The sequence below is a fragment of the Gopherus evgoodei genome, unplaced genomic scaffold (genome assembly GCF_007399415.2).
Source record: "Gopherus evgoodei ecotype Sinaloan lineage unplaced genomic scaffold, rGopEvg1_v1.p scaffold_54_arrow_ctg1, whole genome shotgun sequence".
NCBI classification, from domain to species: Eukaryota; Metazoa; Chordata; order Testudines; family Testudinidae; genus Gopherus; species Gopherus evgoodei.
In genome coordinates this window covers 40,618-56,472 of record NW_022060075.1, presented here as the reverse complement: position 1 = coordinate 56,472, position 15,855 = coordinate 40,618, and the positions used below count along the sequence as shown (strand labels likewise).

Here is a 15,855-nt window from a genome sequence, read left to right as displayed (position 1 = left end):
TCTCTGTCTGCATATGGATGTGTAAGTGCAAGACCTGGAGGGGTCTCACAGTGTGAGAGGGGCCCAGGCTGGTATGTGAGAGGACTCACGGGAGCCCCTCTTTCAGGTTGCACCCTGTAGAAGTCCCTCACTCCTACCCAGTGAAGAGGCCCTACAACAGTATGACTCCAATTCTCGCTTATCATGCGCTCAGTTACTGATGGAGAGACCGTTTTTTATATCAGGGAACTCAGAACTCCTGGGTTCTGTCTGTCATTCTCTATTTGATTTTGGCCAAGTCATGTCTCCCTGTACCTCAGGTTGCCTATGGATAAATGGGGATATGTTCATAGTGACTTTCCTTTGCTAGGATTTTGGAAGATCCACCAGTGAAAGGTTCTACAAGGTATGATAATAGCTACTGATGAGAATTATTGATCTCTGATCCATTAGCAAAAATCCCTTGTGCCTCCAGAAAGTTTTCGTGTCCCCCCTCAGTCATCTTTCTCTAGATCTATCTGTCTGCTATCTGTCCATCCATCCTGGGCATTTACACAGCACTCAATCCTAAAAGACAAAGGCAAAATCCCTAGGTTTCTAAGTAATCAACTATAATTTTTAAATATACACAAATACACAGAGCAGCCAATTCCTCTCTGACTCAGCGCAGAGCCCAAGAGTTCTCATCTCCCTTTGGGAAGGTCCCTTAATTACTGTTTACTCCTAAATCTGGACAAAAAACACAGACGCGCAGACATGGAAAGAAAGACATTGGCTAGAGTGTCTCTGGTCTCCAGGCTGTTTGCATCCAGATGCTGCTTCTCCCCTAGAGGCTGAGAGAATCCCACTGGGATTGCACACAGCTATATTATAAACATTGCACATCCTGTGTCAGCTCTCGGCATGGGATGCTGCTGCAGATATTGAGCTGAGAGAGGTGTGAGACATGGCTACCTGAGGGGGATTCCTAGCGAAGAGGCTTCCATCTCAGAAATCACAGGTACCATCTCTTGCTGTTCAACAATCCAAGTGTAACATATGCATGATGGGGTAGAGAATAGATTTGTTTTTATTTCTGCTCCACACAGCCACCAAACACCCCAGGGCCCTTGCCACAGGTGCTGAATTTGCTCTAGTATCCTGGGCCAAAATGTCCCTCTTTGCTGTGCCCCTTGGTGATGAGCTGCAGCCCTGAGATGGCTGCATTTCAGTGGCACAATGGACCCTTCTGGATGAAACTTGTTAGTAGACGTCCAGGACAAGGCCAGATTCAGAGGCTGTGGGCTGCAGTTTGCTCAGGCCCCCATGAAGAGCTATGGAAGCCCCCCTGTCATGTTTAAAGTGAAGAAAAGCCCTCAAGTAGGTCATCCAGAAAAAACATCCAGTCTGGAGTAAGAACTGAGTAAAACCTCAGGAGCCAGCTGCGTGTTAATGTTTAGCAAATTTATAGGCAACGGAAAATGAAGTCTTGTAGTTGAAGGTGTAAGACAGACTTAACTATGATTGGTGACACCATCAATACTAACTATGGCCAATCCATTTGTGACTCCCATTCAGCTAAGCTCTTTGCTCCAATAATATCTGTGGCAAGGAGTTCCACGGGCCAAATATGGATTATGTAAGCACTTTTTTTTAATCAATTTTCTATGTTCATTTTTTCAGCGTAAATGAATGTTCTCTTGTCAGTGTGTTATGAGACAGAATAAATTTAAATGCCTGAACTGTTTTCTATATAGATAGATTTGTAGGGTTCATTAGATCATCCAGTGTGACCCCCTGTATAACAGAGGACATTAACTCTCACCCAGTTACCCCAGTACTGAGCTCCATAACTCGTCTTTGAGTAAGAACTGGTCTGCACTAGGATTTCATATCATGGAATCAAAGAGCGATAGAGTTAGAAGGGGGCTGCAATGATCAGCCAGTCTACCCCTGCCAAGTTGCAGGATTTGTTGTGTTGAAACCATCCAAGACAGATGACTATCTAGTCTCATGTTGAAAACCTCCAGTGAAGGACTTTTCACAACCTGCCACGGCATCTGTTCTTACATTTGGGAAGTTTATCTGAGATTAAATCTAAATCTGCTGTGCTGTAGTTTAAAACTATTGCCTCTTTCCTGCCCTATGTGCAACACTCCTCCATAGTTTTAATGGCAGCCTTTCAAGTATCTCAAGACTGCTGTCATGTCCCCCCTTAATCCTCCATTTTCCAAACTAAACATACCCTTTTCCTTCAGCCTTTGCTCATATGACTTGTATTCCATCCTGTGGATCGTCTTTGTCACTCTCATCAGGATCCTTTTCAGTTTCTGTACGTTCTTCCTATATATTGGAGACCCAAACTGGACAGAATACTCCAGCTGAGGTCTAACCAGGGCCAAGAAAATTGCTACTATCCCCTCCCGTGACTTGCATGCTCTGCCTCTGCTAATGCAAATGAAAATTGTATTTTCTCTTTTTTGCTATAGCAAAAAAAAAAAAAATCACACTCCTGAGAGATGTAGCTCTATCAGTCTAACCCTGGTATATAAAGTATCATGTCTACCGAAGAATTTAAATTGACCTAGCTACCACCTCTCAGAGATGTAGATTATGTATGCTGACAGGAGAACCCCCCCCAAAGTAGCCACGGGGCTGCTGGCGGTTGAAATGGTGTCACCGGTGATGACAACATCCAATTTCTTATAAAAATGGCAGGTCTGAGGCACAGCACCAGAGATACTGTTTGCCTCCCTTGCCTTGTGGTACATTTGCCTCAGTTCCTTCACCTTTGCTGTGTACAGCAGTGTGTCCCGATCAGAGCACTTTTCCCACACACTGCCTGAAATCTGCCCTTAGGGACTGACATTTGTCATAAACAGATGGTTAAGGGTTAATGTCTCTTTTACCTGTAAAGTGTTAAGAAGCTCAGTAAACCTGGCTGATACCTGACCAGAAGACCAATAGGGAGACAAGATACTTTCAAATCTTGGTGGAAGGAAGTCTTTTTTTGTGCTTTTTGTGTTGTTCGTTGTTCGCTCGTGGGGCTGAGGGACCAGAGGTACACCCAGACTTTCCCAATCTTTCTGAATCAGTCTTTCAGATTTCAAAATAGTAAGTAATAGCCAGGCAAGGTGGATTAGTCTTATGTTTGTTTTCTTAACTTGTAAATGGTGTTTTTGCTGAAAGGATTTTTACCTCTGTTTGCTGTAACTTTGAATCTCAGGCTGGTGGGGGGGGAGAGTCCCTCTAGTCTATATGAATGTGATTACCCTGTAAGCATTTTCCATCCTGATTTTACAGAGATATCTTTTACTTTTTCTCTTTCTTTAATTAAAAGTTTTCTTTTTATGAACCTGACTGATTTTTCCTTGTTTTAAGATCCAAGGAGTTTGGATCGGTGAGAAGCCTCTCAAGGCAACCCAGGGAGGGGAAAGTCTGGGGGGAAAAAAGGGGGGATGGTTAATTCCTCTTGGTTTTAAGATCCAACGAGTTTGGATCAGGGTGAAACCTCTCAAGGCAACCCAGAGAGGGGAGAGTCTGGGGGGAAAAGGAAGGGGATGGTTAATTTCTCCTTATTTTAAGACCCAAGGGGTTTGGGTCTTGGGTTCCCCAGGGAACGTTTTGGGGGAACAGAAAGTGTGCCAGACACTGACTTCTGGCTGGTGGCAGTGTACCAAATTTAAGCTAGTAATTAAGCTTAGAAGTGTTTATGCAGGTTCCCACTTTTTGTACTCTAAAATTCAAGGTGGGGGAAAAACCTTGACAGCATTCCTATAGCTGGAGCACAGCTGGGACTGCACAGCCTCCTCCCCAAATACTGAGCAGCTCCAGAAGCTCCACAGTGTCCGCAGCATTTAGCCACCACGACAACCTAGGAAGGTGTGACGTGAGCACTCCACACCGAGCAAACAGAAAGGGGAATTTCAAAATTAGAGAGCCTTTAAAGGGGGAGGGGCAGAAAGTGTTTACCTTGTTGCAGGAAAAAGGAGTTTAAACTCTTCCCCAGAGCAGTCAGGATGGGCAATGTGGGACGCCTTCCAGAGACCAATTACAGTGATCAAAACAAGCACCAGCATCTGCACTGGCACTTTGCCAGAAAAAGTTGATGGAAAAGTCTTGTCAAGATGGTTATATGATGTCACTGACGCTGAGGAGTCTGTCGTTGAAAGTGGCTTTGCAGTGTGTACACTGCCCCCGTATCTTTGGCAAAAGCAGATTATTTACAAAAAATAAATAAATAAATAAAACATGTCAGTGTAGGAAAAGCCTAAGGAACAATGGTGGATAATCAGTATTCACACTCGTGATTTCTACTGGAGCCTAGTAAGGTTTCCCACCCCATGATGTGCAGGATTTATTGAGCAGGGAGCACCATAAAATATGGAATTGGAATTAGTAGGGTCAGTTCTTCATAATTCATTTCTCTGAATAATGAAACTGTCATTTATCAGAGTGAAAATCTACTCCCTCCATGAAACCAGCCTCCAGTAGAGGATACAGTGTCTCAGATTCACACTGTCTCTCCATCCAGGTATTTATACTGCGACCATCACCCTAGACCCTCGGCACACACAGTAAGTCAGGGGAACGTACGGTACATACAGGAGACACTGTTCTGCCTCAGAGTTGGACACCTTCTCTTCTACTCCATGTCAAGTTCCAACACAACCGACTTCACCAAACCCTCCACATTCATCCTGCAGGGCATTCCTGGCCTGGAGACAGCCTATATCTGGATCTCCATCCCCTTCTGCACTATGTATATTATAGCCATCTTGGTGAACTTTTCCATCCTGTTCATTGTGAAGATGAAGCAGAGCCTCCATAAACCCATGTACTATTTCCTCTGCATGCTAGCTATCACCGACCTGGTTTTTTATATGTCCATCCTGCCCAAAATACTGGCAATCTTCTGTTTCAATTACAAGGAGATCAGTTTCAGTGCCTGCCTCACTCAGATGTACTTCTTTCACTGCTCCTATGTGATGGAGTCTGGGATCCTCCTGGCCATGGCTTTGGATCGCTACGTGGCCATCTGTAATCCCCTGAGACATTCCATGACCCTGACTAACCCCCTGGTGGCCAAGATTGGCCTGGCCGTGGTGCTGCGTGGTTGCATTGTTGTATTTCCCTATCCCTTACTGGCAAGACAATGGCCTTATTGTAGAACCATCATCATCCCCCAGCCATACTGCGCACACATAGCTGTGGTGAACCTGGCCTGCGCCGACACCCGTGTTAGTAGTTACTACGGCCTCTTTGTGCAATTCTGTGTGATTAGTGTGGATGGGATTTTTATCGTTGTGTCCTATATCCAGATCCTCAGGGCCATCTTCAGCCTCCCCACAAAGGACGCCCGGCTCAAGACTTTTGAAACCTGCGGCTCCCACCTCTTTATCATTATAGCCTTTTACATCCCAGCTCTCATCATCTCCCTCATGAACAGATTTGCCCAAAATGTGCCCCTGCATTTCCATGTTCTTATTGTTAATGTGTACTTCTTGTTGCCCCCCATGCTGCACCCCATCATCTACGGGGTGAGGACCAAACAGATCCGGGGCAGGCTTCTCTGGCTCTTTACACATAAAGGGACCTAACGTTTTCTCCTGGTGCTCTGGCTTTCAGACCGAAGTCTGTGCAGAGCTGGCTGGTGACATGGTGCTGGGCCCCCTTCCCTCAATCACTTACTGGACAGTCAAAGTGACATTAAATCCTTTCCTGGCTTTTCTGTGCTGTGTCTGAGTGACAAATTGAGGAATCACTTTGTGTACAAGCATTCTCCCATAGGATACTACCTTTCTAATTGCTTTTAACTGGATATCTGAGGCCCCATGCCCAGTGCTGTCTATTCCCCAAGGCCCTGACCCCTGACCCACCTCTTTCCACAAGGCCCCTTTCCCCATCCCACCTATTCTCCCAAGGCCCCGCTCCATTCTCAATGTCTTCCCCCAAAATCCCACCTCTTACTTGCTCCCCTCCTCTCCAAACCCATCCACTTGCTGGATCATCTCTGCCTTCCACCCACTCCCTCTGCTTTGGGGCTGGGACAGGATCTGCTGCAGCCTGGCAAGGAACCGGCAGTGAGGACAAAGCGCTGGGGCTCGTAGGGCAGTCTGGAGCAGAGAGGGAAGCCAGGAAACTATATAAAATCATCTGAGGGTTGGGAGCAGGGCTGTGATGTAGTCAGCTGAGGCCTGGTCTACACTACGATTTTAGTTTGAATTTAGCATTGTTACCTCGATTTAAGCCAGGACCCTTCCACATGACAAAGCCCCTTTTTATCGACTTAAAGGCTCTTTAAATCGATTTCTTTACTCCACCTCTGACAAGGGGATTAGTGCTGAAATCGGCCATGTCGGGTTTAATTTGGGGTAGTGTGGATGCAATTCAATGGTATAGGCCTCCGGGAGCTATCCCAGAGTGCTCCATTGTGACCGCTCTGGACAGCGCTCTCAACTCAGATGCACTGGCCACGCAGACAGGAAAAGGCCCGCAAACTTTTGAATTTCATTTCTTGTTTGGCCAGCGTGGCGAGCTGATCAGCACTGGTGATCATGCAGAGCTCAGCAGCATGATGTGCACATTGCTGGGCACATTGCCCAGCCTGCACTTTGTGAGAAGTTTATGATCATGTCTATGTCCTCATCACTCTCGTCACCGCGTTGCCGTCGCCTCCTCGCCTGGTTTTGCTTTTGCAGCTTCTGATTCTACACTGAAAAAAGGCACAAAAAATTGCCTGCCATCGCCCTGATGGAGGGCAGGGAGACTGATGACATGGCTTACAGGGAATTGAAATCAACAACAGGGAAGGCTTTGCATCAAGGATAAACACAAACACAGAATGGCCCCCTCAAGGATTGAACTCAAAACCCTGGGTTTAGGAGCCTGTTAATTTAACAAAACAAATCGGGTCAATTTCTTGTTTTGATCCATCTATCTTTTACATCTTAGGCTGGCAGCAGACGATGCAGTACGACTGCAAGCCATCGTCATCTCCTGGCTGCTCAGCAGAAAACGGTGCAGTACGACTGCGAGCCATCATCATCTCCTGGGTGCTGACCAGAAGATGGGAATGACCTGGCTGAGTCACTCCCATGTCTGCCCAGGAGCCCCTGACTGACCTCACTGAGGTCGGCTAAAAGAGCACCAGGAATACGACGATGGCTACCAGTTATTATGCACTGTCTGCTGCCAAAAGGCAATGAGCTGCTGCTGTGTAGCAATGCAGTCCCATGTCTGCCAGCACCCAGGAGACGTACAGTGACAGTGAGCTGAGCGGGCTCCATGCTTGCCGTGCTATGGTGTCTGTTCAGGTAACCCAGGATAAATGGTGTGAAACCATTGTCTGCCATTGCTTTCAGGGAGGGAGAGAGGGAGGGAGGGAGGAAGAGGAGGGCCTGATAATATGCACCCAGAACCTCCCGCGATACTGTTTTTGCCCCATTAGGCATTGGGATCTCAACCCAGAATCCCAATGGGCAGCGGAGACTACAGGAACTGTGAGATAGATACTCACAGCTACCCACAGTTCAACGCTCCAGAAGTTGATGCTAGGCTCGGTACTGTGGACGCAGCTGGCCAATTTAATGCACTTAGAGCATTTCGTGTGGGGACACACACAATCGACTGTATAAAAATGATTTCTGAAAAACCAGCTTCTATAAATTTGACCTAATTTCATAGTGTAGAAATACCCTGAGATTGTGCCTCGTACAGCTTGTTGCCCTAAAGCTCATCTTCAAAGTCCTGAGGGCAGAGAACATTGTGTGGCTTATTTCCATCCTTTCAGTGATTGTCTCAAGTTGAGTGGGGGAGGTCTAGGTTGGATATTAGGGAAACATTATTTCACTAGGAGCGTGGTGAAGCACTGGAACGCGTTATCTAGGGAGGTGGTGGAATCTCTATCTTCAGAAGTATTTAAGGCCTGGCTTGACAAAGCCCTGGCTGGGATGATCAGGTTGGGGTTGGCCCTGCTTTGAGCAGGGAGTTGGACTAGATGATTTCCTGAGGTCCCTTCCAACCCTAATATTCTATGATTTGCTCCTCCTTGCTGGGGGCCTGTATCTGGCAGGGTCCCTGCAATGGGGATGGGTTGGGAGCCGCTTGTCGTGAGCGAGGCCTCAGGGGCAGGGCAAGGGATCAGTTTTGAAGCTAGGAGGACAACAGCTAGAGCAGTGATAGGACAAGCCCCTGTGTTAGCTGGGAAGGTGGGATGCTGGGCAGAGGCTGGGTGGCTGCGGTAGCTCACAGGGAGGGAGATTAATGGCACAGCTACTGTTACCCAGCAATTTATATGGTACCTTATCTGGAACAACAGGGCTCCCACTGCCCAGGGGCTGAAGCTGAACGGAGAAGCTGAGTCTAACATACACTCTTCCTGATGCTTTTGATCACTACATCTAGAAGTTCTTTAGCTAGGCTGCCAGGCAGGGTTCTCCTCATGTCATGGATGGGCAGAGCCACACAGAGCTAAAGTCATTTACTCAAGGCCACACAACGAATCAGTGACACAGCTGAGAATAGAATCTGGGAACCCTGACACCCCCCTACCTCCCCGCACAACTGCTCTGGCCATGAACTCGCATTGCTCCTCTGTGTTGTGTTAGATACACTGAGGCTGTTTCTGTGTCGTGATCAGTGGAGTTGACGTCCTTCTTAAACAGGAGGGATTTAATAAAGGAACAGCTAAAAACTACAGCCACACAAACAGGTTTCCGCACAGTTCAGTTTTCAGCCTTGTCTTGCCTGTTTACCAGGGACCACATACTGCCTGGAACTCTACAGAGTGCAGAATGGACAAGGATGTGCTGTAAGGAACCACATCAGTGCAGGCTGTGACTCTGCAGCCCTGATTAGGGGCTTTTGGTAGCAGCACACTGGAAATAATAAATAATTATCTACATTTAATGCAGGGAGAATATGTGCCCAAGCTCATCCAGCGAATCCGTGGGAGAGCTGGGACTCTTCATCCCCAGCTGGCTGGTCTTGGGCCAAATTCTCAGGTGGTGTAAGGGGTTGCAGCCTCACTGAAATCAGGGGCGATCCCCAGCATTAATGAAACCAATGGAGAGAAAGCACCATGAATCTGTGCAGCTGCATGGACCATACAAGCCAGGTCTGAGACACTAAACAAGGGATTGGAAGCAAGGGACTCTGGGCTATTTTCTGGGCTCAAGACATTTTCCTTCCTGCTGCCTCAGTTTCCTCATCTGTAAAAGGAGGCTACCTCCTGGGAGGAGTGAGCAATACTCTGTGTAGAGCCTATCAGCAGTAAATTCTGTCCATGTGTGACCGTGCTTCAGTGGGACATGGCTGAGGATACCAAACTCTGGACAAACTGCTGAGAAACAGGGTAGAGTCACCCCAGCCTGGCGTTTTTTCTATGGTTACATTATACCAAGCCAGTAATAAATGTAAACTTCGGTCTCATCACACTGGTTAACTAGGCACATCCCAGCCCTTGGCACACCATTCGCACACCAGATTTCATGATGAGCAGTCAGTGGAAACCAATTTCCACCACATATCAAGTCCTTCCAATCTGAAGACACCAGTCACTTATTCAGGTCCATATATAACTCAGATCTTACGCAATAATCCCACTCTGCCATCCCTTTAGCCATTAAAAACTAAAGGTTTAATAATAAAAGAAAACAAGAAGAGTAATAAATGGTTAATAAATCAGATACATCCAAGTGGTTTTTCAGTGTTCAGAGATCAGGATCACAACAGTAATGGAATAAATTCCGAGCTTGCAAAAGTCTCTATGGAAATAGCCAAAGCAGGTTGAGGGTCATTAGTCCTTACTCAGAGCTTCCTCGTTAGAAACCCAGTGCATAAATATCCTCTGCCCTCTGCTTCGAATTGCTGATATTCATAACTTCAGACACAGAGATGACACATGCATATACACAGGATAATCATACTTAGCCAATCATAACTTTCCTATTGACACTTGACAGGACATACTTTGTACAACGTTTGTTGCAATTATATAACCATGGTAGCAAGAACGATAAAAATGGTCATATTCAATCATACAGCACCACATCCTGTTCTTGCCCCCTGTTATAACTAGTAAGGGAAGGGTAACAACGGCATCTGACGAAGTGGGTATTCACCCACGAAAGCTCATACTCCAAAACGTCTGTTAGTCTATAAGGTGCCAAAGGACTCTTTGCTGCTCTATCTGTGTTGAGATATCACCAACTGGAAAAGCAAAATGGAAAACAATGGTGCACAGATATTTCAAGTGATCCAGAGAAGGCACTTGCTGACTTTTGAGATCACTAGACTGAGCTACAAAGTGTTGAAAGGTACAGAAAACTGTGCTAGAATACCTATGGGTAACAACACAATGTTTGCAATACTTGGGAGTTGTAGGGTCAAAACCTAATTAAAGCTTTGGGCACACAGCCACTGCATTACTCATTGACAAACAATCCTGACATTAGGAGCCCCAAAGCAACACTGTCATGTCCCCATATTTATTGTTGTGATATGATTATGATGTGTTTTATATAAAGTGTGTCATGGAATATATCAATGGAAAAGTTATGATTTGCTGAATACGATTACCCTAGTTGTGTGTATGTATTATTTTTGTACCTAAAGTTAGGAATATTGACTATGTAGCATTATTTCAAATGTGTTTGCCCCTCGGTAACATAGAATCATAGAATATCAAGGTTGGAAGAGACCTCAGCAGGTTCTAGTGCAACCCCCTGCTCAAAGCAGGACCAATTCCCAATTAAATCATCCCAGCCAGGGCTCTGTCAAGCCTGACCTTAAAAACCTCTAAGGAAGGAGGTTCCACCACCTCCCCAGTTAACCCATTCCAGTGCTTCACCACCCTCCTAGTGAAAACGTTTTTCCTAAAATCCAACCTAAACCTCCTCCACTGCAGCTTGAGACCATTACTCCTTGTTCTGTCATCTGCCGCCACTGAGAACAGTCTAGATCCATCCTCTTTGGAACCCCCTTTCCGGTAGTTGAAAGCAGCTATCAAATTCCTCCTCCTTCTTCTCTTCTGCAGACTAACAATCCCAGTTCCCTCCGCTTCTCCTCATAAGTCATGTGCTCCAGCCCCCTAATCATTTTTGTTGCCCTCCACTGGACCCTTTCCAATTTCTCCACATCCTTCTTGTAGTGTGGGGCCCAAAACTGGACATAGTACTCCAGATGAGGCCTCACCAATGTGGAATAGAATGATCACATCCCTCCATCTGCTGGCAATGCCCCTATTTATACAGCCCAAAATGCCGTTAGCCTTCTTGGCAGCAAGGGCACACTGTTGACTCATATCCAGTTTCTTGTCCTCTGTAACCCCTAGGTCCTTTTCTGCAGAACTACTGCCTAGCCATTCGGTCCCTGGTCTGTAACAGTTAATGGGATTCTTCCATCCTAAGTGCAAGACTCTGCATTTGTCCTTGTTGAACCTCATCAAGTTTCTTTTGTTCCAATCCTCTAATTTGTCTAGGTCCATTTGTATCCTATCCCTTGCCTCCAGCATATCTACCACTCCTCCTGGTTTAGTGTCCTCTGCAAACTTGCTGAGGGTGCAGTCCACGCCATCCTCCAGATCATTTAAGAAGATATTGAACAAAAACAGCCCCAAGACCAAGCCCTGGGGCACTCTCCTTGAAACCGGCTGATCTATCCAGATTTCTATGCACCTTATAGTGCATTCATCCATCCCATACTTCTTCAACTTGCCACATATCAAAAGCTTTGCTAAAGTCAAGGGATAACACATCCACTGCTTTCCCCTCATCCACAGACCCAGTTACTTCCTCATAGAAGGCAATTAGGTTAGTCAGGCATGTTATTACTGTTTAATTTATTAAAATTCACCAGGACCAGATGGTTTCACCCAAGAGTTCTGAAGGAATTCAGATGTGAAATTGCAGAACCACTAACGGAATTGTAGAGTCATAGAAGATTAGGGTTGGAAGAGACACTGCACCGGCCGTGATAAACAGACAAACAGAATGTTGGGAATCATTAGGAAAGGGATAGATAATGTGAGGGAAAATATCATATTGCCTCTATAGAAATCAATTGTATGCCCACATCTTGAATACTGCATGCAGATGTGTTATGATATAGATATTCCAGCCTGTCTGTAAAGGCCTATACTTTAAGAATTTAGGTTGCCTATGGAAATGATCTAGGGGGTATAAAAGAAAGAATTTGTGTAAGGGCCTTCTCTCACTGTGACAGTCTGAGGCCCTCTTCTTAGGCCAATGCCTTTGGCTTAAGAGGCAGCCATAAGTCGGGAAGTGTGCGGTCACATCCTCACATTCCAAACTAATCACATTGAAATAAGACTATCTGGGGCTGTTAGGAATGTGTTCTGATCAATCACCTCCAGCAAAAGGGAAGAGCCTAGAAGATGCAAAAAGAAATTTAGTTTGGTAGTTTTCTGTCTGGTAAGAACTCACTTATCAGTAGACACAGCTGGAGAACCCTTATGTCTGTACAGATGTAGTTGTGAAATCCTCACTTCTGAATTATTTTGTATGTTTATTTGCATGGTCTTTGTCTGGTTCTGTGACTGTTTCTGTCTGCTGTACAATTAATTTTGCTGGGTGTAAACTAATTAAGGTGGTGGGATATAATTGGTTAGCTAATCATGTTACAATATGTTAGGATTGGTTAGGTAAATTGTAGTAGAATGATTGGTTAAGGTATAGCTGTGAATATTACTATATAAATTAGGGGCAAACAGGAAGTAAGTTGGGATTCGAAAATAAGGAAAAGGAACTTGAATTTAAGCTTGCTGAAAGTTCACCCCAATAAACATTGAATTGTTTGCACCTTTGGATTTGGGGGATTGTTGCTCTCTGTTCACACGAGAAGGACCAGGGAAGTGGGAGAGTGAAGGAATAAGCCCTCTATCAAGAGATGGTCAGCCCATCTCAAAAAAAAAAAAAGATACATTAGCATTGGAAAACGTTTGGAAAAGGGCAACAAAAATGATTAGGAGTATGGAGCAGTTTCTGTATGAGGAGAGATTTAAAATACTGGGACTTTCCAGTTTGGGAAAAAGACCACTAAGGGGAGAGATGTTAGGGGGCTATAAATTCATGACCATTGTGGCAAAAGTAAATCAGGAATTGTTATTTACTCCTTCCCATAACAAAAAACTAGGGGTCACTTAATGAAATTAATAGGCAGCAGGTTTAAAAAACAAACAAAAAGAAGTATTTTTTCACACAATGCACAGGCAACCTGTGGAATTCCTTGGCACCCCAAGATTATAACAGGATTTAAAAAAGAACTAGATAAAATCATGGAGGATAGGTCCATCAATGGCTATTAAGCAGGATGGGGAAGGATTGTGTCCCCAATTTCTGTTTGCCAAAAGCTTGGAATGGTTGACAGGGTAGGGATTCCCTCTGGAGCACTTGGCATTGGTCACAGTTGGATGACAGGATACTGGGCTAGATGGACCCATGTCTGGCCCATTATGGCTGTTCATATGTTCTAATGTCCACTGAGGCAGGGAATGGTGTGCGGGTATAGTATTGTGCGTATTCAATATGTCTTATGCCCTCTAAAGTAAAGGAAAGATTTTAGAAACCGCATTTAAAAGGCCTGGATCTGTTTGCTTTAACGATCCTGTGGCCCGAAAGAGAGAAACTGGAAACAGAGTGCACCCAAGGGGGAGCTCTGGCAAGGGTGTGCTGAACCAGTTGGAGTGTCTGGGGGAGCTGAACCATGGTAGGGTGAAGTGAACAGCTTGAGGACCTCATCACACAGGTTTGGGATCACCCGGCCCTACTCCCTTTCCACTCACAGTATTCTAACATTGATGTGGCAGCTCCAGGTTTGCTGTCACAGCCTTGCTCAAGCTGCCATGGCTCAACACCCGCCAGAAGGGTGTGTTTGGGTCCCACACACTGGGGCCATGTGCTCTAGAGTCAGAGCAGCTTTCAGGCCCTGCCTCTGGCTCTGCGTTTTTATCTCTGGCTTTCTAGGCTTACTCTTGGGGTGCAGCTTCCATTCTAGTGCCTCCCTCTGGGAGCGGGGAGCTGCACACCAAGCGCCAAGGCCCTGAGGCTAGTTTCCTTTGCTCTGTACCTCGGCAGGCTTTTCTCCTACGGTACAGGGTAGTTTGCAGTCTCTTTCAGGACATGGAAGTAAATCTTATATAATAAAAATTAGATTTCAGAGAGCTCTAGTTCTAAATCTATATTGCTGTGACATCCTGTACCCCAAAGCAAAACCCTGGCACCCCACATTCACCACTGTTATTTAGTTGCAACAAATCTTGTACAAAATATGTCACATGAGGTATCTATGGAAAAGCTGTGGTTTTCTGAATGTGATTATCTTATTTGTGTGTCAGTATCACTTTTGCCTTTGAAGTAACAAACATTGACTCATCTACCTGTATTTCTAAAGTATTTCCTCCTGTGGTGATTCCACAAAGTAGTTTACATCCAGCCTAGCCAGCACATTGTGAATGGATATAAAACTTGATTGTTCATCAATGAACACAATGGGCCATGGAAGAAACTTGTCCCCATTTATAGCCAAAATATGGGCAATGGCCCCTGCTATGACTCACTGATTGATGCAAGGGCATGTGACCAGTTCATGTGACGCTGGACTCCAACTTGTGCCTGAACTTTTCCACTAACTGCTCTTATCTCTCTGTTTGCCCAGTCTAATTGCAAAGTTAATTGGTAAAGCTCTGGATGTAGTCAATAAAATGCCAACTGATAATCTTTTAGATTATTCTAAATTCAAAGAAATGGATTTGAAAGAATTTCAGATTACCTCTGAAATATATAGAGTGAAAAATACAAATCCTTAGAGGGCAGGAGTACTGCTGGCAAGAATAATGTGGAATGAAATGAAAGCTTTGATGAGGAAGTGGGCAAGGAACAAAGATGTTACAAGCTTTGAAGCAATGTTTGATGTTGTTGCTCAGGAGCATTTCTTAAATATATGTAAAGATGATGGAAAACAGTATCTGTGCGACAAAAGGGTGAACACTGTGGATGAGATGGCTTCTCTAGCTGAAGATTTTGAGCAGACACAAGCATCTATTGTGAATAAACCACAGACAGAGAGGTTTACACTTCTGGGAAGCATGTTCCATTTTACCCCCTTCCTTCACAGAGGGCTAGCGAAGATACAAAGTTCTCTTATATCTTTACATCACCAGACCTGGTATACCAAGACACCAAAGATAACCTTAGACTAAGATCCCTACTGAAGGGACACTGAGTGGAAAGGAAAAATAGTAACTAAATACATGCCAAGGTTATTGGAGGAATTGAATGGCCCAATGGATGTTGAACAAACCAAAGCGTTCAAAAAAAGTCATGGTATAATAAAAATACATGGAAACACCAACCTGTGATACAAAATTTGGTGATGATCTTAAATCTGATGATTCAAAATTGTTGCTAATTGTAAACCTTATAACAAAGAACATGGCAGTGATGGTAAATCCTATGAAAAGGTGCAATATGCATGATTTTGGGGGGAAGTTTTTAGCTGTGCTATGAGTAGTATGGAAGAAGCCCTGTGGGGATAGTGCTTCTCTACTAACATCTGTAAACAGTTTCAAAGCTTCTCTCAGCAGGGAAACCATAATAAACCTGGTCTGCTGTGTAAACGGGGAACTTGAGTCACACCACTTCATGGCATTGATGACTATCTCTGTTGAGATATCAGCAGTTGGAACAGCAAAATGGAAAACAGTGGTGCACAGACATTTCTAGTGACCCAGAGAAGGCACTTGCTGACTTTTGAGATCACTAGACTGAGCTACAAAGTGTTGATAGGTACAAAGAACTGTGTGAGAATACCTGTGGGTAACACCACAATGTTTGCAACACATGGGAGTTGTATGGTCAAAATCTAATTAAGGCCTGG

General features: G+C 44.9%; 1 protein-coding gene across 1 annotated transcript; it reads left to right on the top strand.

The window, feature by feature from the left end:
* Positions 1-4,610: 4,610 nt before the first annotated feature.
* LOC115643261 (olfactory receptor 52M1-like) lies at positions 4,611-5,558 on the top strand. Its single transcript, XM_030547142.1, has one exon. It carries the CDS (start codon positions 4,611-4,613, stop codon positions 5,556-5,558), a length of 948 nt encoding a protein of 315 aa, XP_030403002.1.
* Positions 5,559-15,855: the final 10,297 nt, after the last annotated feature.

Excerpts from the sequence above, each read along its gene's own strand:
- LOC115643261 (XM_030547142.1), top strand. The coding sequence starts at position 4,611 with ATGTCAAGTTCCAACACAACCGACTTCACCAAACCCTCCACATTCATC.